A 27,043-nucleotide genomic window follows, 5' to 3' on the forward strand; every position below is an offset into this window, starting at 1 on the left:
AAGTCCGATACAGGCCTTTTGGGAGCAGGCTATTGAGTTTCTGGGATAAGTTTGTCGGTACTTCTGCATGCGTTAATCCCACTCAAACACAAACAAACCGTGGCGATTCTCTTCTCGAGTCAAGTGTTTCGTATATTTTGCAAACAAACGATTTTGTTACCATTTTCACAAAAATGTACAGACGTTTATTGTAAAGAGCAATTTTAAAAACAAATACCTCTAAATTCCTTTAGTTTTATCTGAAATATATATATAAAAAAAAAAAACAATTCGTCGTGTATAAATGCCTCATTAAAATTACTCATATCTGTACAAAAGATATATTTCAAAATTTAATCTTTCAATATTTCTTTTACAGAGTTCTTTTCAATGTTAAAAATATTAATAAATGAAGTTAACAAATTTTAAAAATCCAATATAAGATTTTTTATTTTTCATAAAAGAATATTTATTATAAGATTTAATTTTTTTCACGCAAATCAGGAATTCTACATTTATATATATATTATATATATATATATATATATATTTTATATTATATAAACAAAAGAATGAATATCCCTGAACTGGATGCATTTCACTTATGTGCATCAAAAATATTTAATTTTTTTTTTTTAAACGTATTTTAATATAATAAACAGTAACATCAAAAACTAATGTTAGCATTTTAATCCCAAGATTCGTCCTCTGCTGTATTCACACCGAAGACCTCGGTCTTTGGTGACGAATAACTGTCTTCCCACGAATCCTGTAAAACAGAATAACGACAATATTAGAAGTAATAAAATATTACCGATAATTAAGAATGTTAGTAAATTAATTGTTTTATCACCAACAAACGACTTATGTTAGTAAAACTTCTGTAATGAATTATATGAATATTGTAAAGATCTCTATTTACTATAGGAGTGGCCTTAATTTATGACAAGTTGGCACACAATTGATCGCCAATGTAACTCGATACTAAATTATTCGAGCAAAAATCTTTTTTAACATTAGGAAATTGTTATAAAATTAATTTATTTGATGTTAAAAGTGGTTCATCTCATTAATAGATAAATAGTTTTAACAGTAATTTATTATTTTGTAGAACCAGTTCCATGACAGTTCAATCTAACATTCAAACAATCCCTTAAAGAAATCAACGAATTATCAGACTAATTTTATTTGCATAATCATACATCTGATGAAGTTCTTGCAGAGAATTACTTAAGATTACTTAACATTACAAAACATGGAAAAAAATCATTGCAACAGTCTTGAAAGATAGGGTGTATTCAATAATATCAGTGCCGTACCAGTAGCCGTGTTCAAAATATCCAGGCACTTGTGGTTGCTGCCGGCATGCTGCAATCCTCTTTTTCGGTGCTTAATAATTAAAGCCAGCAAACTTGGCAGTCAACACAAGCTGTACTCTCGGCACTTACACGACTCTCCGGGGTGCCCCCATTGTGGCGCAGCGGAAACTACACTACATTACTGGCTTCGTTGCCCCAAATACACCATAGCCCGCAAGGACCTCGGCAACACGATGACTCTTAACACGTCTCTGGTGCGCACGCTGACGCCTATCTACTGGCCACCGGCCTCCATTACTCCTAGTCAGCACGTGGCGGCACTGGAGCGCTACATTAGCCTCACCGGTCGTTTCGCTTAGCAACTGGCAACGTTGGTCGGAGAAAGAGCCGTAAAGGCTATAATCTCCATATGAAACTGTGAAAGAAAAAGAAGTCAACACAAGACTGTTAAGAGCTCTATTTTGCATTGACAATTTTGAATTTAATTTATTTGTTGATGAATGTATCCCGAATAAATTAAAATTAGGTTAATACATTAATAGACTATTTTAATATACTAGTATATCTACAGAAGACATTCAGGGTTCCTACTCAAATTTTTGTTTTAATTTTCACGTCTTTCCCTGACCAACTTTGTACAAATTCCCTGACCCTCGCATCACTTACAGCATGACACATTGACAAAGTAAAACATTTTAATTCCTCATTTTTTCTAATTAACAGTTATGTATTTTTTATAAATGCCGAATTATTAAAATTAAAAATAAAATGTATTATTAAAATTATTAATCCACAATCATAAATCTACATGGCTTTGAAAAAAATCAATTTTTTTTTTATTATTCATTAACAAATTCTATATAATCCATATACAAAGTATATATTTATTAAATTTCTCTCTTAATAAATTTCCCGAACTTTATAAAATATTAATAAACTGAAAAAAAATCAGACATTGACATGCAATCAAAATTATTAAAATGAAAAATAATAAATAATACCATTTAAACTATCATATTCTGTACTTTGTAATTTTTCAGAAAATTTCATTTATGCTTGGGAGAAATTTTGGGCCCTGAAAATATTCTGCATCTCTTTTCATAAGTTGTATTGCACCACATTACAAGGGGCACTCAAAGTTCCCAGAATTTACCTACAGTTGGAAAATGCAATATAAGATGAGGTTATGCATTGCTGTGGCGGGAAGCTCGGCAAGTCTATTCGCAGTGTGATAATGCTTGTGCAAGTTCAGACTTGCACAGTTGTTACTGTAGCATCTTTGTTTGGCGTGACCGCTTATCGTTCGGCTCAATGTCCCAGTTCGAGCAGCGTGCAAACATCAAATTCATGTGCAAATTGGGAAAAACTGCTGCAGAGAAGAGGCCTGACAAGTGGCGTGGACAGTGGCTGGTAAAAATACATCTAATTCCTCTAGTAATAAAAAAACGAAATTACTTTCCGAACAACCCAATAAAAATCTGTTGTTATATATGCCAACCCCTGGTCCTCTAATATGTGGCTATATAAAGTAGCACTAATCTATATTCTGCATGGTTGGGTTATCTTTCTATGCATCAAGCAATTTGTCCTTATGTCAGAATTTGATAATGATTTCAAGCTCGTTTGTTTCTCTTACTTTTTGTACTCTATATGAACACCACAAGTTTCAGAAACACACAACGGTCATTACAGTTTATAGTATCAGTTGTCTACTAAACTAAGATTATCTAATTACAGGTTCTTATTGTTTTCTACGGGATGAAACCAATAATCATCTGTATAAAATGCTTATTTTCAGATAGCTAACTTTTTCACAAAGGAAAATTTTCATCCTGTTTTAGTACAGCTTCAGCTTCTTAACATACACAAGTCATTGTTCCAACTAAATTCAAACATTTTTGACACATGAAAGAATAATTTGGACTATGCATGTTCTAACTTGTTAAAAATCAAACCCCCACCATGCAGTATTAACACATTGCTTCTCAGTTCAGCTAAAAGTGCTAATTTTTACACTTAGACCCATCGGCTAGCTCAAAAACATTCCAATTCGGTTGGAACAGCAATTTGTATATGCTAAACCACTAAAGCTGTACTAAAACGATAAAAATGTTACTTTGTGAAAAATTTAAACAGTTTGCTAACTAAACAGAGATTTTGTACAGGCAATAATAATATAGAGCCAGAAACACACAAAGTCATATTTGAAACTAATAAAATAAAAAAAAATAAAAATTGAGATAATCAGTACTAAATTTTACATTCTTGATTCAACATGTTTACAAACATAATTTACACATAAAATCAAGCCTGACGTCATAACATTTTTTACTCAAGCTGTAATATGGCCTGAATAATAGCCATATTACAACTCAAGTAAGAAATCTGGAGGCATCATATTCTTATTAATTATATTTACGTACTAGCTGACCTGGCCACGCGTTGTTGTGGCTCAAAATGTATCTATTATAAATGTATAACATTTCCCCCGTAAGGGAAATTTCAAAAAATCCCTTCTTAGTGTACATTCTCTTGGGAGAGGGCGTCGTGTCGCGAAGCGGATCGGTCATGCAAAAGTTGGCTCCTGTTCACGCGAAGTTTTTTCCATGGATTTAACTGTTTTAGTGTAGTGCATTACATCGATGGATCCGTGAAAGTGAGAGGAGTAAGGTGGTGTGAGAATTTTGGAGATAAACCCAAAAATTTTTGGAGATACGAGTGCTTGAAGTTCAGTGTTTTTCGGATCGATTTTCCGGAGTACCGACGCCGCTGGATCGGAAACATCGACAGAACTATTCTGAGAAAGTGTCTGTGAGCATTGTTCTGAATTTTGGGGCAAATTGGCCCATCCGTTAGTTAGTTACAACTTAGTTTCGGTTTCGTTTCGGCGGGATTCGGTGGGCCACGTCGGGCCTCCGGTTTGTCATCCATAGGATTTGTTTATTTTCTCTCACCCGCCTTGCCTTCACTAATTTTCTCTCAAAATTTGAGCAGATTATCTTTAGAATTTAGTGAATTACGGCAAGTTTGGTTTTTTCCACTTTTCATCACTTGACGGGGTCAGTGACCTTTTAACGGATTTTCTTAACGGCCGCTGCTTTAGCAACGACTATCGACGGAACTCCTGTTATATCAGCTGCGTCACTTTGCTGACCATCTGCTCGCGTTCTTACTGTTTAAGTGTTCGAGCTTGGGCCTTTTTCTGTATTGAAATAGGATGGCCATCAGCACACTTCAGGAATTTTTGGAGTTCTCGGAAAAAATCATCGAGGAATATAAGAAATACTCTCGCAATAATTCAAAAGGGAGATTAGGCACTGGAGAACACATTAGATTTATAGTAGAAAAATTTAAAATTTTGACTAAGAGCGCTGAAGAGGTCATTAAGAAAAACTCTATCTCTGGAGTATTGCTTGAGAAATTCGAATTGCTAGCAACTAAGGAGGAAGTTAAACTATTAATAGATGAACAGGGTAACAAAAATATAGATGCTATACAGGAAGTTAAACAGAATATTCTTAATCTGGAGAAGGCTTCCTCAGTTAGGATGGAAGGGACTACAGGGACCGCTCCTTCATATAGTCATATATTGCAAAGAGGAATTAAAAACACACAGCCAGAAAATAAACCCTTAACACCAACATATACTGTGCTCGTCTATAACGAAAAAGAGAATAGTACATCCGAAGAGACCAGAGCGCTGCTTACAAAACAATTTGACGTAAAGAAATGTCAGATGCCTATCAAACGGGTGAGAAAAATCAACAATGGTGGAATTGCCATTGATACTACTAATAGGGAGGATGCTGAATTTTTACAGGAGAAAGCAAACAAATTGGAGGGACTGACTGCGCGGAATGCGAGAAGGCGTTTACCGCTTATGAAAATAGCATCTGTCCCCAAGTCAATCAATAAAGAGGAATTGCTGGAGTATATTAAGGATCAGAATACATACTTTTTAACTAAGTTTACGATGGAGGAACTTCGAGAGAAAGTTGCCGTTCGGTTTTCAGTAAAACAGAGAGATAATGATTACTTATCATGGGTGATAGAGGTGGCACCAGAGATTAGAACTGAAATCAAAAAAGAGGGACTACTATATATACAGTGGAAGACATGTTATGTATATGACTTCATACCAGTTCGACAATGTTACAAATGTTTAAGCTTCGGACATCTGGCGATTAACTGTTCTGCAAAAAATAAAGTCTGTAGCCATTGTGGAGATAATCATTTATTTCAAGAATGCACTAAGAAAAGTGAAAAACCGAAATGTTCCAACTGTATAAGAGAAGGCTTTGTTGAGCACGAGCACAACACCCTGGACAAAGAGTGTCCTTTGTATTTAAAGGCCAAGGCATTGTATGTCAAAACCGCGGACTACTTGCCGTAGTGTTCCTTGTCCAGTTCAACTTTTCTTTTAAGTTCGCGCGTTAATGTTAGTCTCGTGAGTTCGTGATGATGTTACAATGGTATTAGTGCCGCTGGCACGGATTGGGTTTGTCGGTGCAACCTTGCTGCATCTTGTTTCGCCCTCTCGCGTTTGTTTGTATTGTCGCGTTCGCACTACAACAGGTAGTTTCTCTGTAGTGCTGCAGCAAGATGGCTGCATTACTTGTTTGTTTCCGTGTTTGTTTTTGTTGTTTTTTTTGTTTCTCTCGATTCATTTGTGTTCTTTGTAACCCGGGATTTCTCTGTAATGGTTATGATCCTGTAGTGCTTAAGCGGAGCAGGACATTGTACTTAGTGTTATTGTACAATAAAGATAATGAATGAATGAATGAATGAATGTACATTCTCTTGACGTACCCTATTAAAATGCAATCAACAATGCATCTAAAATAGTATAATAAAAGCCGAGTTCTTCACAGTAAGCCTTAATCCCGTCATTTTTCCCGCTGGGGAATATCGAAAAATCCCTTTTTAGTGTATATTCTGTTGACGTACCCTATTAAAAGTCAATTAAAAACGCAAAAAACTGCATGTAAAATAGAATAAATAGAAGCCAAGTTCTTCACAGTAAGCCTTAATCCTGTCCCTCTCCCCACTGGGGAATATCGAAAAATCCCTTTTTAGTGTACATTCTCTTGACATACCCTATTAAAACGCAATCAAAAACGCATGTAAAATAGTATAATAAAAGCCGAGTTCTTCACAGTAAGCCTTAATCCCGTCATTTTTCCCGCTGGGGAATATCGAAAAATTTCTTTTTAGTGTATATTCTGTTGACGCAATTAAAAACGCAAAAAAACCGCATGTAAAATAGTATAATAGAAGCAGAGTTCTTCACAGTAAGCCTTAATCCCGTCCATCTCGCCCCCCCAGTATGGAGAATTTCGACATGTATATTATATAGAAACACGTGCGTATTCGAATGCAATGTTGTGTCAAAATTTCAAAGGAATCGGTAGGAACAAACAAACGTTATATTTTATTTATATAGATAAATAGAAAATGATCTGCTTCAGTCCATTCTCACAGAAAAGCATAATGCCTCACAGAAAAGCAAACTTAGGTCGTCGGAAGGTAGCGCCATCTGTTGGACATAAAAGCCTTAATCCATATATAAATATATTTTTGAAAGGGGGAAATGGTGTAGGGGTATGAAAAATAGATAGTAGCCGATTCTCAGACCTACTGAGTATGCATATAAAATTTGGTAAAAATCGGTAAAGCCGTTTCGGAGGAGTATGGTAACAAAAATTGTGGCAGGAGAATTTTATATATAAGATGTTTCATTCTACATTTTTACAATTTTGTAATGACATCAAATACTAATAATAAAAAAATTCAGCCTTACTTTAATAGAATTCCTGACGTCTTTAGCACCATAACGGCTTCCTTTTGCAAATGATTGTTGTTGCATCATCCCTGAATGACCACCGGCTGCTTCTAACCAATCTGGCACTATTTGCATAGACTAAAAATATTACATATTAATTAGAACCCATTATAAATACAAAAATTAAAAACAAAATAATATTAATTCTTGATTTCTGACTAAATGGAAAATTTTAAAATTTGTGTTCATAACAAAAATTGTATTTATTGATAAACATTAGAACGATTTATAGCAATTATTCCCGGTACATTCCTTAGTTATGTAGAAAATTAGCATGCACGCATTAAATTAATTATAAATTTTTAAAAAATTTAAAATTTACATTATTATTAAACATTTTATTACAGTAAAAACCAGTCAAAAATAATCATAAAAAACAGTGTTTCGGTTCAGCTATGTTAAATTTTACAAGCCAGAAATCTGATTAAGGGCCCCTTTCATACAATCTGGCTTGAAACCAAAACCATGGCTAGTCAATGCCACTAAGCATGGTAACTGTCTACTTGCAGTAACCATTCATACACTATTTTCTACACTTTCAATTAGTTTGATTTTATACTTAGTTGGAACAGTGATTTGTGGTGGACCAGAGAACACACACCATCTACTAATTACATAAATGAAAAACAGCCAAATAGTTCACAGGGTACATCCAGTAAACATAGAAAGTAGTTTGGATCGTACATTTTTAATTACTCTTATTTGTATATGTCAACATTTGATGAATTATTGAGTTATTTGTACAATATTTTACTCTTGAGAAACACAAAGTCCTAATATGCAGCCCCTGGAACTTCTTGATGGCAACTCTGAGTTGAACACTAAATGACACACAGTGACAGATTAAAGCTTGCTTGCTTTACCAATAGATAGCACTAGGAGGAAGAACATTCTATAATATATAATAGGTTTGACTCAGTTAGCAGATTTTAAGAGTATAACACACCCCAGATTTTTCATAGAATGAAAACTTTATCTCTATCATTACATAGTATCGTATGCAACATGAGCTGGGGGTACTGATGGCAGAATATAGTCAAATTTCTTGAAAACTTAAAGGGGGACCCAGGTATGGAATGGCTACTGTTACAAAAACCAATTCCTCTTTATGATACAAAGTGGATGGTGGAAATAACATGCTTTTGATCTGGTTAACTAGGTGTTTGAACTTGGCCAAAGTATACCCAGCACTGAAACTGTAGGAGAGAAAGATCATCTACACGTGATTGAGTAAAAGGATATGAAAATTCTCTGCAACAGCCAAGTTTTTGGACATTGAGGGTTGAAAAGACATAGAAAGAATGATGTAAGGAGGTTCATCAAATTTATGATACACAGAAAATAAGACACCTTTGGGAGATTATGTATGAGCAGATCCAAAAAGGAGATCTTTGCATTTTTCCTTCTCTTTAGTAAAAATCCAAATAATCAAGAAAATAACCAACTGTGATTGTATAAAATCCAGTAACTCTTTATTGGAACCTTTCCAAGCTAGTAGAATAACAACATAGCTCAAATATAGAAGAGGATAACTTATGGTGAGAAGGAATCTGAAATTTTGAACTATGGTTCTCATGACTAACTCTGCCAAAATGGCAGATACAGACAAACCCATAGGTACTCCCTGCTTTTGTAAGTAAATGTTTCCATTGAAACAGAAATAACTGTTCTCAGTAATTAGTAAAAGCCACTCTCTCAATTCCCAGTATCTGTGGTATGGAACAACTATTCTTGATAAATAAGGTATTTGCAAGCATGACAGCTTCAAAATAGCACATAGATGGATATAAAGCAACCACATCTATTTTGAAAAGTCAGTACAAATTTGAAGGTATAGTAATCCCAGTGCCACAAGCCATAAGGGACTTGGCTTCAAGTGATGAAGACATAAGACTGGAGCTAGGCACAGGAGCAGTAATTTTTCTATAAAGTGCTTTTTCTAGAAAATACATTGGCAAAGTGGCCAGGCAAAGCAGGCTTGTTTTTTTACCTCAAAAAAATAGTCTAGAACATGCCATATTGGTTGGTAGATCTAGAGGTCCAGATAATACTGATGTTACACACCTGGCATAATGACAACTTTTTTTTACTTTTTTTGACACGGAAGGGGTTGGATCTTTCCACTGATCCTGACTATAGCAGGAAGTCATTAGCCCTATGCAAAAGTTATTGTTTCTGCAAAATACAAATTCCTTATCTTTGTCTGAGACAAACTCTTTGATTCAAAGTGTTCAAAAACTGTGTGACAACTCTATTTTCCTGATGTAGTAGTAGTGTATGGACACTTTGTGAAGATGGATACCTCCAGTTGAGGATGCAAGTCCTTCTGCTGACAATTTTTAACTGTTGCAATAGCAGGTGGAATTAACATAGATCCTTCTTTGGTTATGGAATGGACTCTGGGCCACAGTGCAGTAAAGAATGTGCACCTGAGTAATTATAGTATGAAACACTGACCAGAGATCTGCATTTGCTTTGTGCCTTCTGCAATAATCAATGGAACTTATTATCCAACTTAATTTTCATTCAGAACACACTGTTGTAGGAAATGAAACATACTTTTATCAAGATGTTCATAAAAGATCTTTGGATCACAATTTTTAACAAAAGCTAAATGTGCAAGATATACATTTTGTTTGCAATCAACAACAATTCTCCACTTGTCTCTGATTAGTCTTGCCAGGAGCTTTCTTTCTAGTTGGAGTAGTAGCGATTGAACATACCTCTGAAAGAAATCATACCTTAGTGAAATACATTTGGGAACAATTCCATGTTTTTGACATCGTAAGAGAAACATTAGTTGGGCTTGTTGTCTTTGCCATGTTCTCTGGATTTCAAAACAAAGAAATGCTTCTTTGCAGTTTCCACGAAAGCAATAAAAGTTAAATAGCTGTACACGTCAATTTATCCTATTAGAGAAACAGCACGTGCCAATGTTGATGTTACATAAAATTATTTATTTTGCAAGTACTTTTGACAGCATGTAATTATCTTAATTCAACAGAGGCAAATCAATAACACATGGTTGTGAAATATCAAAAAATTGTGAAAATAGAGGGGGGGAAAACTTATAAAATCCAGTTACTCAAATATTTCAAAATAATTTCACCTAAAAATAAAAAATGAATGAATCACAAGGTAAAATGATAGATAAATCACGATATACAGGTATACCTCGAGTACGTCATTCTCGATTATACTTCGTTTGTCAAAAAAAATATATGGAAAAATAAAAAATCAAGTTTAAGTCATTTTATTCGACTTTCTCTGTTCGCCACAAATATTGAAGTCGTAATATCACTAGAAAAGCATTAAAAGCACATAAAATCATATTAAAGTATGTACATTTACAGTAAATGTTAATATAATCATCATAAATCTTAGAGAACGAAACATGAAACCATCTGTGTTTCTGTGTTGTCATCTTATTTAGCGGTCTTTAAGTGCTCGTTGTTGGCGTTTTCCACGATAGTTTCGACTCACGTCATAACTACACAAGTAAATTCGACTTACATTGCTTCTCCTCGAACCAATTACTGATATAAGGCAAGGTATACCCGTAGTTTGTTAAATATGAGACACAAGGAGACAATAGACAAGGATTTGCATGTTTCTTGTAAAATGGAGTGAAACTTGTATGGAAATTTGTCCTTTAAACAATATGAAATAGTGTTTTAGAGGACTGTATAAAAAAAGGAAGTATAGGGGAAAATGTTATTAGAAGACTATACTGCTGGAATTTTAAAACAATGTTTTAAATAACAGTACCAAATATGTTGAAAGGTACAACCTAGAATTTGTGACTTCTGCTGAAGAAGAGCTTAGGACTTCAATGCTGAAGTATAGTGCACACATTAAGTTTTTTTAATACAAATTTGTGGGTTCAACTCCTTTCTTTTTAACTAGGACTTATTATATCAAAGTCTGAGTGAATAAGTTATATTATCATACATATGATGAGTATAAAATTTATCATGATCTATTTATTTATTATATAATTTATGATAAATAATAGTTAAATGGAAGTAAAAGGAAATAAACCAAACAGATGATTTATAAAAATTAAAAATTCTGATTTCTTAAAATGCTTTAAAATTGAACAAAGATTGTTTTGAAGATTGATACTTACATCTTGTAGTATTTTTACAAGATCTGCAGCTAAAGGACTATCTACATCTGGATCAAAAAAACTAGTAGCTTTTCCTAAATTTCCAACTCTCCCTGTTCTACCAATTCGGTGAACATATTCTTGGATTGTTTTGGGAAGATCGTAGTTTATTACGTGGCGGACATCTTTGATATCTAAACCTCTAGCTGCGACAGCCGTGGCTACTAAGATTGGCATTCTTCCTGTTCGGAAATCCATCAGGGCTTCCTCGCGTTCACGTTGTAAACGATCTCTAAAGAAATTTTTTTTTTTTTAAATTAATAAATCAATCAACTTCAGATTATTCATATAAGTGTATATACTGAAATATAGCACCACCAAAACAAATACAATTTTCAAACGCTATTCACATTTCATTTTTGTACACTTAAATAATAAATGAATTACAATAACTGGTTATTAATTTTTAGACAACAAAAATGATTTTTTTTTATTTTTAAACATTTTTAGCTCTACTTAAGCCATTAGTTTAAACTTACAATATTTGCTTACAAGTTTCTTGAACAACTTAAATTTAAATCTCTCATACAGAAATTGGTTATATATTAGCCTTTGAACTTTTCAAATTGGGTTCTTAATATATACCAGTATGTAAAAGTAACAAAAAATATTGTAATTACTATAAACATTAACATAAAAAGAACTTTTACTTATATATTCGAGCTAGCAAAATGTTTAAAAGTTTATTCCAAATACTAATGTAGATGTAATACTACATTCTGTCATAAGTATAAGCTTATCCCAATAAATCTATAATACGTCCTTCCTCCAGACCCATACCTTAAGACTGCAATGCTTTTATTATTTGCAACTGATCTATAGTTGTCAGTTAAGAAAAACTTTAAATCTTAATGTGTGACCCTACATAAAAATAATTTTCATTGGTGATAGCTTTATTGCATATATTCCCGACTTTGATAATTTTGTGGGAACGCCGAGAGGTAGGACGGAGTCGTACCTCCTTTTTGTCGGCGAACAGGTCGGCAAGACCCACACCCACTGTCAAGGATAGCTAAATTTTTCTGATATCCCGACTCATCGGGATCAGGTGGTTATTTGTCAGGTCGAGTGGAGGAAGTGTGTGGGTTCGTCGATAAGTTCAAGGCGATATTCGAAGTAACGGAACCATGAGGAAAACAAATAACGATTTATTTAGACGGTAAACAGATACAAACGATCTAACGCGTTCTGTTTCTACCCGCGAGAGAGAGAGTTCACAAATGCAGGGGGATCATACCTCTTCCTAGGATTAGTCAAAGAATTAGCTGTAATCGTAGGGTTAATCGTCTGTTCTCCAGTCGTGGAGGGAAGCGGGAGGATCAGGTGGGCAGCTCGTCGGCGGCGGGCTTCGGTGACTTCGTGTCTCAGCCCTCGCTTCTCGAGACGGATCCTATGGGTCGGGTGTCTTGTGCGGACCTTCAGCGACCCCGTTCTTAGCTTTTCCCCCCTTATATACTCCAAGTCCCGTCCGCTGCGATGACGGTAGACGATGAGTCGAGCTTCGTGACTCAGTGGTGGGATCCGGAGAAGAGGGAAGCGAGTTTGACGGCGGAAGGCTGCACATCCTTTGACTTGTGATTGTTATCGCTGATTTTGATCGTTATCTCCCGAGGGGATTTGAAACAATAAAATTTTAAAATCGGACCGGCTGGTTTAACCTGGTCCGCACAATTTGTTTACATTGCATTTCATTTGTCATTTCTTAATAGTCCTGTAACTTTAAACACTTTTTCATCATCAAAGAATACCATACTTTTTTGATGTTTGGTGATGTCAAAGTTATAATGTAGTGGAACCCATAACTCAAACTGGGATAATTCCAAGTAATTTTCTTTCCTCAATCATCCAACGTAGGTATTTACATGTTAACTCAAATGGAGATTTTAATACAGTATTTTCATAAACTCTCCAGAATTTTATTTAAATTAAAATAATTAAATTTCATCTATCGAATAAACTAATCAAACTTTTAATAAAGTGTGGAAACTATGTAAGGTACACCTAAAAATAAATATTTTATCACGACAGTGGGTGGCTTCCAGACAGCATGTGTGACCTAGACTAAGGGGTGTGTCTATGCAGACACAAATCAAGTAGTAAGCAAGAGGTTGCAAGCGATATAGTTGGAGAATGGAGTGAACAGATCAACCATTTGGATTGATCCGTTTCTCGGTGGCTTATTTACCTATATAGTTTAAGTGTTTTTCAAGATTCTGGACAACACCAAGAGGGTTACATTGAAAACAATTCTACATAACAACATCCATGAAAATATTTTATGGATAGTTTATTATGGATCACCAATAAACTGATGCATAAAATCTTGATTTTTAGTTGAACCTCCATAACTTGAAACTTTTTAACTAAGTCCAAATTTTTCTTTCCCTCAACCAATTTGAGTTAACCAGGTTCTACTGAATTTTCTTTTACTAGCTGGTTGGTTGGTTGGTTAAAGTTTATTGGCACAAGGGCCACATAGGCCAAGCTGTGCCACAACTTATGGTATATATATGTACATAAATAACAATAAACAATAAAAATGAACAAAACAAAAAACAAAGAACCAATAACAAAAATATACAACAATTAAACTGTGTATAACAACAAGATGTATATAGATATAAATAAATAAATAATTAATTAAATTTCTTTATGAATATTTGTAACTTTTAAAAAGTTCAATAATTTATCAACATTTGGCCTCTGGCCCAAAATCTCTTTAAAACTTGCATTTCCAAAATGCTGCCTACGAATTCGTTCAGAGGCGATGCAATTGCTCAGTATGTGCTTAACACTTACATTACAGTTGCAATACTGACATACAGGCTGGTCATCACCCTCCAAAAGGTATTGATGAGTCAGTCGAGTATGTCCAATTCTCAAACGAGTAAGAATGACCTCAGATCTCCTGTCATAGGGTTTCTTCTGTGTCCAATTTTCTATCACAGGTTTGATCTTGTGTAGTTTATTGTAGACTTGTGCGTTCCACACATTTTGCCATCCCTCCTCTAGTCGTTTTTTAACAACTAGCTTCAAATCACCTCCTTCAATAAACATTGTATGCTGAGAAGGGCTTGCTGACTTTGCAGCTGCGTCAGCTTCTTCATTTCCTCTTATATCTACATGGCCTGGGACCCAACAAAATTTTATAGATAAATTCCTCGCAAAAAGATGGCAAATCAGCTTACGAATTTTAATCACTATGGAGTGAGAACTAGGTTCATACGAGATCAAAGCTTGAAGTGCACTAACTGAGTCAGTGTAAATCATGCAGCAACGATGACCTTTCCTATTTATATACTTTAAGGCTAAATAAATAGCCTGCAACTCCGCAGTAAAAATGGAGGAATTTGGTGCGATTTGTTCTGCCACAATTTCATTCTGGCAGACAAAGGCTGACCCAACGTAATCATCCGATTTAGACCCATCAGTGTATATAGGAATTAAATTCCTGTCGCGATGTCAAATTTCAGCAAAGTACTGTCTATACATGTAATCTGGGGTGGATTCCTTAGGAAACTGCTTTAAGCTAAGATCGACATTTATCACAGGAGTTGACCAAGGTGATATACTGTAAAGCTCAGGCTGTGAAATGTTGCCCATATCCAGGTCAATCGTGCTGCTGACATTCTCCATTCTTATGCTGAATGTAGGGACACTACTTGGGCGGGCTGCAAATAATCTTATCAGCTGAGTATCTGATACTATACAATCAACTGAAGGTTTAGCCAGAGATTTCTGTTTAATGTAATAGAACAAAGACAACTGCTCTCTCCTGAGAGATAGTGGAGGCTCATAAGCATCCACGTACAAACTTTGAACAGGAGAAGTTCGAAATGCACCAGTGCACAAACGCAATGCTTGATGGTGGATTGGATCCAGCATCCGAAGAGTAGATTCTCGCGTAGAGCCATAGACAACGCTTCCATAGTCCAGCTTAGAGCAAACGAGGGCTCTATATATCCTGAGCATCGAACATTTGTCTGCTCCCCAGGATGAGCAGCACAGTACCTTTAAAAGGTTCAGAGATTTTAAACATCTACTCTTCAAATTGCGCAAGTGTGATAAGAACGTCAGTTTTTGGTCAAACACAACACCCAAAAACTTTGCCTCATTGACTATTGGGATTTTAACCCCATTTAGGTGAATTTCCGGGTCCAGGTGCAAACCACGCCTTCAGTAAAAGTGGATGCAGGAGGTCTTCTCTGCATTAAAAGTAAAACCATTGATCTTGGACCAATTGTCTATGCGGTTTAGCGAGGTTTGCAGTTGTCTCTCGATGAAACCCATGTTACTAGACTGGCAGGAGATCTGAAAGTCATCCACATACAGAGTGTGTTTCACACTGGGAGGAAGACACTTAGCTATGCTGTTAATTTTTACTAGGAACAGAGTCACACTCAAAATACAACCTTGAGGAACACCTTCTTCTTGTGTGAAAGGCCTAGAAAAAGTGTTGCCCATCCTGACTTGAAATCTACGATTCTGTAGGAAGTTTTTTATAAAAATTGGCAAATTACCCCGCAATCCGAATTCATGCAGATCACGGAGTATACCGTATCGCCAGCAGCGATCGTAGGCCTTCTCTATATCAAAAAACACAGACACTAAGTGCTGTCGTCTAACAAACGCTTCGCGTATAGATGTTTCAAGAATTACTAAATTGTCTGTGGTACTTCTGTTCCTACGGAATCCACTCTGATGTGGTGAAAAGTATTCTTTTCCTCTAAGAGGAACATCAGGCGTCTGTTTACCATTCTCTCGAAAAGTTTGCAAAGACAACTAGTCAGAGAAATTGGTCTATAATTAGAGGGATTCTTGTGGTCTTTACCTGGCTTGGGTATGGGAATGATGATAGATAGCCTCCAAGAGTCTGGAAAAGTATGTTCTGTCCATATTCTGTTAAACAGATTCAGAAGATTACTGAGGGAATTGTCTAGCTAAATTTGTTTTTTGTCTTTATGCCTCTTGCATTGTGTGTGTGCTAGAGAAATCTTCATCATATTATTGATGATTTTCAAGTGTACAGAGCTCTAATCAATAGAGCCATTTCACACACTTTTGTTCTATGTGACAGAAATGAGGAATTCAATCTAATAAAAACAATAATACACAATTATGAGTTACCTACAAAAATAACTTTTGCTCTAATTTGCTATGTCAGATGTTTTTGAATCAATATCAACCAGACGGTGGCATTTATTTTCCCCTAGAGTCTAGGGGAAGTAAGATGTTACCACTCAGCCAATTGACATTTTAATTCTGGCTTATAATTGTACATCCACATTTTATCCACTGTAATTGTGTTGTGAGAAAGTGTCACCTTCTGGTTGATAATGATTTGGACTAGGGACTAACACAACGGAATCTCTGTCTCCCAGTAATATCAAAGTGATGCTTGTTGTTGCACGCAACTGGTTTGGGGGTCATCCTCAAAGATAATGTGTCTTCTGAGATAACAGTTAATGCATAGTATTATAAGAAATTCATTGATCAAGAACAGCCAATTTTGTTACCATATTGCTGATGTAGTAACAATGCTGCTACAGAATGGGATTGGGAGAGCCTTTAGCATTCACTTTATTCACCTGATATATTTCCCTGTGATTTTCACTTGTTCTGAAAAACTAAAGAAGCCTTTACAATTCCCATTTTAGTTGCATAGAGCAGTCCATGCTCTATTTGTAAGAACAGTTCTACAACAATGCCTGCCAGATATTTGCCAATTGGTGTTAGACATGATCAGAAACGATGTGGAAGGCCTGTAAAATTTTGATACATGGAATCCACTTATTTATGAATAGAAAGGTATGACATGACAATGATAAGAACCTTGAAAAAATTTATTATTTTCTTATTAACCTTAACTTTTATTTCTTAAAACTTATAAGCTTTAAGAGTTATGAAAGGATCATCGTAACTTTTATGCATTTATCATAGCGAGTGATAAGTTCATTACTGATGCATAAAATTCCATTCCCTTCTGATGAAACCATTTTGAAGTAGCAACCTTAATAGTGTCATTATACTGGAATTTATGAGCTGAAAAGCACTCCTTTAAGGTTGGAAACATGGAAATCACAAGAAACCAAAGCCAGACTACAGTAGGATGCTCCAAAACTTCCCAGAATAATATACAGCAAATTGTTTGTTTTTATGTATACGAGTAAGCATTGTTGTGAACACATTACTGTTCAAAAGACATTTTCAGATACACACTTAAAAAAGTTGAGAGGATTACAACACTCAGTAGTAATAGTGCATCATTGTTGTAGGAAGTCGGCCAGTACCAAACCTGCAGTATCCCAAAAAACAAAAGCCTCAACCTTCCTGATATTAAACTATTTTTACATAACCTTCATGAACCAGAATAGTCCCAATTCATGTTTGCCCTCTGCTGCTGAGTATGAAGTAGTGATTATCTGTAGCACCATCAATAATCATTCCATTCAATTCTTTTTGCTGCATAATAAGCTCCAAGCATGCTTAACATTTTTGGGATTAAAGTTGAGTGTTCATTAAAGATAAATATGCAAGTCTCTATCATGCACAAAAATTATAAAATACTATGTATGACAATTTCACATCTGGATAACAAGCTATTGTTTACATCCAGGCATTGTAGTTTCACAATCACACTTATGGCTGCACACTTGCTGTCAATGCCAATTCAAAAAGCAACAGCAATTATTGTGGTGTCTGAAAGTTGACAAGGAAAGTTATGAGAATGAAGAATACAGATTTAGATTTGGGCACAGCCATAGTTTGTTTTCACTATCTTTGACCAAGAATGACATCGTGCATAATGTCAGGTAATACTAGATAGCCATTGGCTGGTTTATTGAAGCTATATGTAACTTTCAATAGAAATTAGAAAACTTCCCTGAAGTGAGATTGCACCAAAAATTGCAATGTACATTTCATTCAAATAATGGCATGCAACTTTCATAAAGTTGCACTGTGTTTGCGCCAGGTAACACTGCAGAATTCTCATAAATGAGATCATTTTGCTATACCCTGGATACCACATGCACCAATAGTTAGTACATACGGCATTCATTTTATAAAAGTTTATCAGTATGACCATCTCACTGTGTTGCATAATACCATATAAAACAAATATCAGATTCAATGCATTCATCTGTCCAATTAAATGCACTCACCCACAGTCAAGCAGAGTTAACCACTTCACACTTAAGTTGTCATTTCTCACACTGACCCTCATTCCCCACTTTAAAGGCATGATGCTATTTACCTATATGCTTACCTCAACTTTACTCCACTGTTAAAAACTTCAATTAGTTTACTATAAACATTTTCTTGCATATGAAAATTTCATTATTCTATGCACTACATGGAGAAATCCTAGTCTAAGCAAATCACTATTTTGAATTGCCACTGTGCACCTCTTTTTATAAATACAAAATGCACAGACTTGTATGTACTAGAATGTTGTTATTCATAATAGTTGCATTGGAGTTCAGCTCAAACCATGTAAGCATTTAATATTTATAACTTTCCTGATCAGACTTCTTAACTTTTGTGGTGCATTTTTTTTCCAAAATATTCTAAATATACATACATACATGCATAAGAATAATTATTATTCGTTATAGTCAATTTGCATTAATACAAACCACAAAACTGAAGTTAGTTTTGTGATTTGTATTGGAAATTGTAGTTATATTGAATGATTTTCAGGATCAAGGTCATATAATTTACTAAATAAAATTAAATTTAGTTATAAAAATAAAATGTTCTAAATGATTTTCAAATCAAACAAAATGAGGAGACAACAGTATTCACCATAAAGTGTGGAGCAGTATATCATAGTAGTCAAACAAAAAGCTAAAAGAAATCCATGATTTTTTTCTATTAAAAATTGTTTATAAAAGCAGAAAATATTTTTTGGTGCCAAATGAGTAAAAAACAGCCAAATTTGGCACGAAGTAGCCAAACCTGGCATCACTGTATGCACTCCGATCTACATCCATTTAAAGGGGTGGGCAGCCTTAAAGTTTAACCCCAATTTTCAGAGTACAGTAGAATCATCCACTAAAATCACATCCTACAATTGGAGATCAAACCAGTCTTTGTTTGCTAGAAGAAAATCTAGTCTACCCAAAAATGAACATTTATTTACAGTACAACTTTTTATTGTTTACATCAAAAAGTGTAAAAAGCAACCATTATTGGAAATAGGATAATTTCTTGGAGGGCTGTGGAAGTAATTTACAATTCAGTTTAACAAATTCTGCTAAAACTGTTTGCTTTACCATGTGAAAATTAATGTTGCGACAATGGTATTTTGCCAGGGCAATGGCAAAATTCATTTTATCAGTGTTCATTTTAAGGCAAGTTGACTATCTTTTTAATTTATGTGAACACTACATTTTATTTTAAAAATAATCTACAAACTAGAGTAAAAAGGAAAAAAAAGTAGCATGTTTAGTGATTATTAAAAACTTACCCATGTATACTTGTTGTAGGATAATTATTCTGAGACATAAAAGAGGCTATAAAATCTGCTGTTCTTTTTTGTTCCACAAAAACTAATGTTCTATCAGTACCTTAAAATAAAAATTTTAATAAAAGTAAGTCTAAAGTAGTAAATTTTTAAACAAAAATTCAATTTTAACAACAAAAGAATAATTTATTTAGTCTTAAGTATAATATATGAGACCAATCATTCCAAAATACATCTTGTCCACTTTACCAAATATTCAACATTCAGCAGTCATTTTAAGAGTTAAATTTACAACACTAATATTGGTTTATAAACCAACAAATAGAATGCATGTAATGTGAGCTATTTGCCAATGATAATATCTTCCCAAGTTTGTTGAAATTATAATGTTTATAGTACTTGCGTTATTCATCTTATAAAGACTTTTGGACTAGCAGTAATACTAATAAGTGTAGAAACTAATTTGAAAAATGCAGATTAAGAGAGTTTATTCAGAACACAGTAATTCATACTACAGGACTTCAATTCTCAAAAATATCAGACAATTCATGCAAACAAGCTTCACGTAAACACAAATCTCTAGAATCCAATCCTGTTTCCCAACCTTCTCAAAAATAAATTTGCAGTAGACATTTGATTTCAAAAAAGTCTGAAGTTTAGCAAAAACCCCTTATGATGCTTCCTTTGGTGTCAAATTATAGATTTGTCTCCCTTTTGTTTTCTATTTTAATGCAACTTTAGTATCAAACAAATTTAGCCAAAATGTCATTTCAACTTTAAACAAATGCTACATGCCTTTATACAAAACAGGAATATAATGGCTTACATTCTCACATGATTGTTATCAATGTTTCCCATCAATTAAGTGGATAAGAATAGTTTTGGAATTAATGAAGTGTGGATAAAATGCAGTTTGGAATACCATTGATTTTTCTATATTAAATTTTTAGGCTGCAAGCCTGTGCTAGCATAAGCATGCTAGTGACCTATCTCAAAACAATGACCCATCTATTATCTTTTTAATTTCCTAGTCTCTCATGTAAATTGACAAAGTTTAATAAAAACTGACAGATAAAACTGAGAAAAAATTCAATTCTATAAGCCATATAGAAAAAAATCTGCCTCTAGTAATTGGTTAGCACAGATATCCACCCACTTTTAAACAATTTTTTGTACTAATTTGAGGTTTGGAATAACATGCCTCATATATGAAACTAATTATGATAATATAGTGTGAGAATTAAAATTAACTTTAGTTTTAATCCAACAGTCAGAAGAAAAATAATTATAAAAGTAACCATGTCTAATAAAACAAAATCATCATATTCAAGTTTATTCAAAATGTCCATTTATACAAAAATAATATACTTCAAAAATAAAGTTACAGTACACACTGCAGTACACAGTGACAACTCATAGCATTCAATAATTGTACTGGATACATTAAATACAAGAAAATGAATTTTACATTGCCAACAAAGATTGTAGTAAAGCAATATAGTTATATGTTTTTATTCAATTGTAATAATAAATTTGTACAGCTATCCCCTTGCTCAATGCAGGATTTGATAAAAGCACTAAATTAATTGTGACAATCCCTTTATATAAACTGCAAAAGTTTTAATTAACACACCTTTAACAGCTGTCTTTGCTTAGTTTAATTATGATAGTTGTCAAATTTAATACATAACTGCTAATGTGATATTGTATTCTTTGTTTAGAAGCTTATTTTAAAACTTCACGTCGTTTTTTGTAAAATCAAATCTAAATGCCTGCAGATAAAATGCATATCATGCATATTTGTATGCTTTTCTTAAGTTTCATAAAGGTTACAGATACAATGCGAAACAGTAAAAACTACTTTATGTATAGGAAAGATGCTACTAAATATTGGACATGTCAAATGTGTTTTGAATGTTTCCTTTGGGAAATTTTGAACTAAACAATACAAAAATGTACAGGTTGCCCAAAGCTAAAGAGAAATTTCAGGAAGAAACTGTAAAAAAATCAATAAATATATTGTGAACTTGCATTAAATCTTAAGTGTGTCAGCAACATGATTGCGTTCTGCATGCATTAAGTGAAACCCCCCAAAAACTGGATTGTGTATAATTTTGTCTGAGTAGGAAGTTGAGATTTCATTTTATCATCACTTATCACAAAAAACTTCTTATGAGTGACAAAATAAAAATATTTATTAACTGAAAACTTTTTATAGTGGGTTGTGACTTCAGTTGAGTGCCAAGACACAACTGTATTTGATTAATGTCATTTTGATATACCTGGTAGCACCAAGGAATTATTTAGTCACTTTAATCAAGGGATACCTGTATTTAGGTTTTTTGCAATGTATCACTATTAACATTAAAGTTAAAAGGCTCAAAATTATGCTTTAATTTCAGATCATCTATTAAAAAAATAATTGCATGGAACTGGTGTGTGTATTGTATTCAAAAATACTAAATTTTTGACAGAATTTACTTAATATTTGCAATTACAGATGGCCCTCGACTTTTGCACAATTCACACAGTTTTAAAAATTCAACTTTTTAAATAAAATATTTTTGTCAATAATGAAAAAATTTGCTTCCATGCAGAAGGCTGATATATTACGAAGTGTGGTAGCTTGCTCTATGTTCTCGGACACACATTATTTCTTACAATAGTGGACTTCTCAGAATCCTAATTACTACCGTGTTGTTCCGAGCAAGAGGTCAAAACCGATTCAGTCTTGCATTAGGGCATGCATCAATATGTTGTGTTTTTTGTGAATTTATTTGTTTATGTTTAAATATTTCATCCTTACAGCAGTGTTAATACAAACAAAAAGAAATTAAGGACTCAATTCAAACTTCATATGATTGAGACAAAGATGGAAATAATTAAACGTTCTGAAAACGAACAATCTTTTGCTTCAATTGGACGTTTGTATGATGTAAACAATTCTATATTTCAATTTTGAAAAATAAGAGTAAAATTAAGGAAATGCATTCAAAATTGTGTAAATATATCTTCAAAGATTGTTTCCAAAAGACACAGCATAGTGATGGATAAAATGGAAAAATCTTTGTCATCATGGATTGATGATTAACATCAAAATAATGTCCTGAGTTTTTCAATTATTCAAGATAAGGCTCTTAGTTTGCATGAAGATTGGAAGACTAGATTAAATGAAGATTTTCTAACATGGTGTTTCAAGCAAGTAATGGCTGTTTTGACAAATTTAAAATGAGAGACAGTATTCAACTAACTCTGGACAAGTTTATAAAAAAAAACACCCGAAAGCACTTAAACGCGCCTCGTTAACTTCACTATGTATACATATTGATAAATCCTTTAAAACAGTTTTTGGTGCATTTTTTTACATTCCTCTACTTTCGAACATTCAACATTCGCGCACACTTTCAGGAACCATTATGTGCGAAAGTCAAGGGCCACCTGTATTAACAGAGGAAAATCTAAGAATAATCTTCAAGAACTTTCTAAATTAATTTTGAACTTTACAGCAATACAAAATTCCAAAAAAAAAAAAATGGAAAAATTGGTACAATTTTCAATAAGTTAAAATGTTGAAACTCAAAAATTCATCTTTATTATGATTAAAAAACTAAATCATGATCCACATAATATTTGTTATTTAAGTAAATTTTTTTCTGAAAATTAAATATTCTTAAAAGATTAAGTTTTACAAAAAAAAAAAAAAACGAAATTTATAGACATGTAAATCGATATTGAACTAGTATGAAGAACACCATAAAATTCATCTATTGATTCGAGATAAAAATCCATGTGAAAAAACTGCACGCAAGTAAAAATCTAAGTAAAATTGCACAAAACTGCATGCAATTTTTACACAGTATTAAATCGAAAGGAAAAGATTTAAAAATTTTATTATTATTAAAAGTTAAAATTAAAAATTGTTGAATAGAAAGAAAATTATTGGAAGAAAAATTTTAGAATTTTTAAAATTAGATTAAAATTTTCAGGTACAATCTATGATGAATATTATCCAATAATCACATTTCAAATGCAGAATTAGTTATAAAAATTTATATCCAGCTCTGTTTAGTCAAAAATAACAGGTTAATTTTTTAAACCAGTTATTTCTGACTAAACAGAAGGCTGGATATAAAAATTTTGAATTAATTCTGCATTTGTAATATGATTATTGGATAATATTCACCCAAGATTACACAGTCAAACCTGTATATAGTGAAAACCTGTCATTAATGGGAAATTTCTTTGGTTTCATAAATTTTTTGCAAAAATTAACATAAATTAACCTGTCCAATGCAAACACAGAAAGGAAAATATTTATCTGATTTAATACAAATTTATCAAGAAATTTACAAGCCTAGTGTGTATAAATCATAAAACGGTCAAAAATACACATACCAATACAGAATAACAAAAAACTACTGTATTACAGTAATTTTATTGGGATTTGAACGAAAGGTTTTTGTATATTTTTATTAACAGCTGTTTTTAGTCAACATAAATGTGTGATGTAATTATAAGTTGTAAAATTTAACACATTATTCCTGATGTGAGATTAAATAAGCTTCAAAACAAAGAATACAATCTTTTTTTACATCAAATTTCGTTTAAATAAAATCAAATCAAAATGTCTGCGGATAAAATGCCCATTGGGCACATTAGCATACTTTTTAAGTTTTGTAAAAAATATCAAGCTATACAAACAGTAAAAAATACTTGTACCATGTATGTGGAAGATGCAGTTGTAAGATTTTATTTTATTTTCGAAATGGTTACTCGTTTTTATCTTAGAGAACTTTTTTGTGGGTGAATGAAAAATTAAACTTAAAAATATTTGTTAACGGAAAATTTGTTCTAGCAGGTGATGATTGTTCAGTTGAGTACTGAGGTACCACTGTATTTGATTAATGCGATTTTGATACACATGGTAACATCAAGAAATCTATTAATCACATTAATAAAGGGATATCTATAGTAGGTAACCTGTATATAGCAGAAACCTACTATGGAAGAGTTGTTCAGTCCCTTTGGGTTCCATTACAGACAGGTTTCACTGTATATGAAAATTTTACATTGTTACATATTATAATACAATATAATAAATTATTAATGCTATACAAATATTGATTTTCACTGAATTTATAAATTTGTATGTAAATTTATGACAAAACATTTATAATGTGAGAAATTAAAAAAGAATTAAGAATGTAAGCAATGAACATTAAAATTAAACACAGATTTTACTTAAATTTAAAATAAACTAGCTTGCAAATGTATGTTTCTAGTCACATCTTGGAAAATAGCATCTGAATTCTTTCTCATTTACAATTTATATTTTGGTATTTATCATTGTTCAATCTTAATCATTAGTCATAGATTCCAGCCTAAGAAAACACCATCAGTTGCCAAGAATCATCATGGTTAGAGAGAGATATATGGAAGAAGGCATTCCTCCCAATCCAGCAAGTTCAGATACCACATTGCTCTAATTTTAAGATATTCTTAATCTATCCTCATTTTACTCTAAAATAAATTTTAATATTTTCAAATTTTCATCTAAACAAATTATAAAAATTATAACCTTAATTTTGAAATCTTAAAATCTAATCTATTATGAAACTTTGCACTGTAATGACAAAGTCCTTCGACACTGCTTGTTATGGTTACCAAAACTTTAAAGGGGTATTCTGAAATGAAAGTCACTTAAAGCAATGTATTAACATGTTATCTGATGCAAATCATGATAAAACCTGTAAGCTTACTTGTCATCAGGACATACTTAATGATATTGTCTGTAGGTGAATGTGAGAGAGGAGAGGAGGTCGACACAAAGTAAAAAGAAGTGAAGCTCTGTGTATGTCATTACTACAAAAAAATTTCAGTTGAGAGATCAAAAGACAACTAGGCAACATTTTATGCTTGAAAATATCCAACAAACAACTATCAATTGGGTATTACAGATTCAAGGAATATGTAAATGGAGAAAACCTAAGTCTACTGATTGACTTGCAAGCATAGGAATCCCTAAACTTATGCAGGCATTAAAATACATATTCAAGCAAAACCCCACATCATTTAGAACAGTGGCTGCTAAACTTGGTTAAGATAAGTATCCTATAAAAGTGAACACACAAGAAAGTGAAGTAGTTAGGGATCACTGCCCACAAAAAGGAACCAGTTTCAAAGTACAATGAGAAGCAGGAATGCAAAGCAAAAACCAATTGCTGAAAACATGATGTTCAGCCATGTGCCAAATGTGAGTAAGGAGCTGTTCATAAATGACGTCCACAATGGAAGGAGGGAGGGAGTTCACTAGTCAGAAAAGAGGGCTGAGCTTCAAATGGACATCAGTTTATTTCATTAAAATTTAAAACAGTTTGTCTATTACATTTATTTCAGAATTTCTTGTATGCTTCATTTCTAATTATGGTATCATTCATAAAGTCAAAGGTTTTAAGGGGGAGTCAAGTTTTATTAGATGTCTAAAGAGGGGAAGGGATTACGGAAACATGACAAGAGGGAGAGGAAAGTCAAATTAAGAAAAATGTGGAGGTTATTTATGAACAACCCCTAAGTATTGGTGCTGAAAGGTGAAACATACTGCCCTGAAGACCCAAAACAAGTGTCTTAAGTACTCATGTCAATAATGTATTGAATTTGTTATTTGAAGTGGTGGTGTTTTATTCAGCTATAAGAAACACTTAACAAGAGGATGAACATAACATAAGAAGACAAAATACAGCAAGAAAAGTTTGGGTTCACCTAATTCATATGAAAAAAGGAAAAATAAAACAGATGTAGGCTTATCACAGTGCTTATGACCATGGTCCTATGAAGCTTAATAGTATATATCCACGGTGGCCAAACTGTGGCTCTTGAGCCACATGCGGCTCTTTTCTAGTATACTTGTGGCTCACTGCAAGATACTTAAATTTATACCAAATTTGTTTTTATTTTAATTTTGCTTTTATTATTTTTTATGTATGATTCCTGGATAATATAAAATAAATAATATATGTTTGAAATAAAAAAGTCAAAATATGGCAACGTTATACATTATTTATTGAAAAATAAATGTAATATTTATTAAATATCATAATACGTAAAACATTAATAGAAAAAAATAATTATAATGCTTATTTATCCAAATCAACATTAAAAATGAATATATAATAAATAACAATTTCTATAACGTTAATAGTTTTGAAATTTATATTTCCTTACTGACAATTGAAACTAGGAAACGTTTTAGCATTTTTTGGTTTTTTAAT

The 27,043-nt window shown here is 33.1% G+C and overlaps 1 protein-coding gene across 1 annotated transcript in view; it reads right to left on the bottom strand.

Annotated features, from left to right (window-relative positions):
- Window positions 1-319: 319 nt before the first annotated feature.
- LOC136975299 (ATP-dependent RNA helicase vasa) overlaps window positions 320-27,043 on the bottom strand; it is an 83,574-nt gene continuing 56,850 nt past the window's right edge. Inside the window, exons 11-14 of the mRNA XM_067270341.1 lie at window positions 19,779-19,878; window positions 11,270-11,540; window positions 7,099-7,218; window positions 320-748 (exon numbers count right to left, since the gene is read on the bottom strand). Of these exons, the coding sequence (XP_067126442.1) occupies window positions 668-748; window positions 7,099-7,218; window positions 11,270-11,540; window positions 19,779-19,878 (572 nt within the window). The 3' untranslated portion in view covers window positions 320-667. The remainder of the gene's footprint in view (window positions 749-7,098; window positions 7,219-11,269; window positions 11,541-19,778; window positions 19,879-27,043) is intronic.

This window comes from Centruroides vittatus, unplaced genomic scaffold, assembly GCF_030686945.1.
Source record: "Centruroides vittatus isolate TY-2023 unplaced genomic scaffold, ASM3068694v2 contig_370, whole genome shotgun sequence".
NCBI lineage: Eukaryota > Metazoa > Arthropoda > Arachnida > Scorpiones > Buthidae > Centruroides > Centruroides vittatus.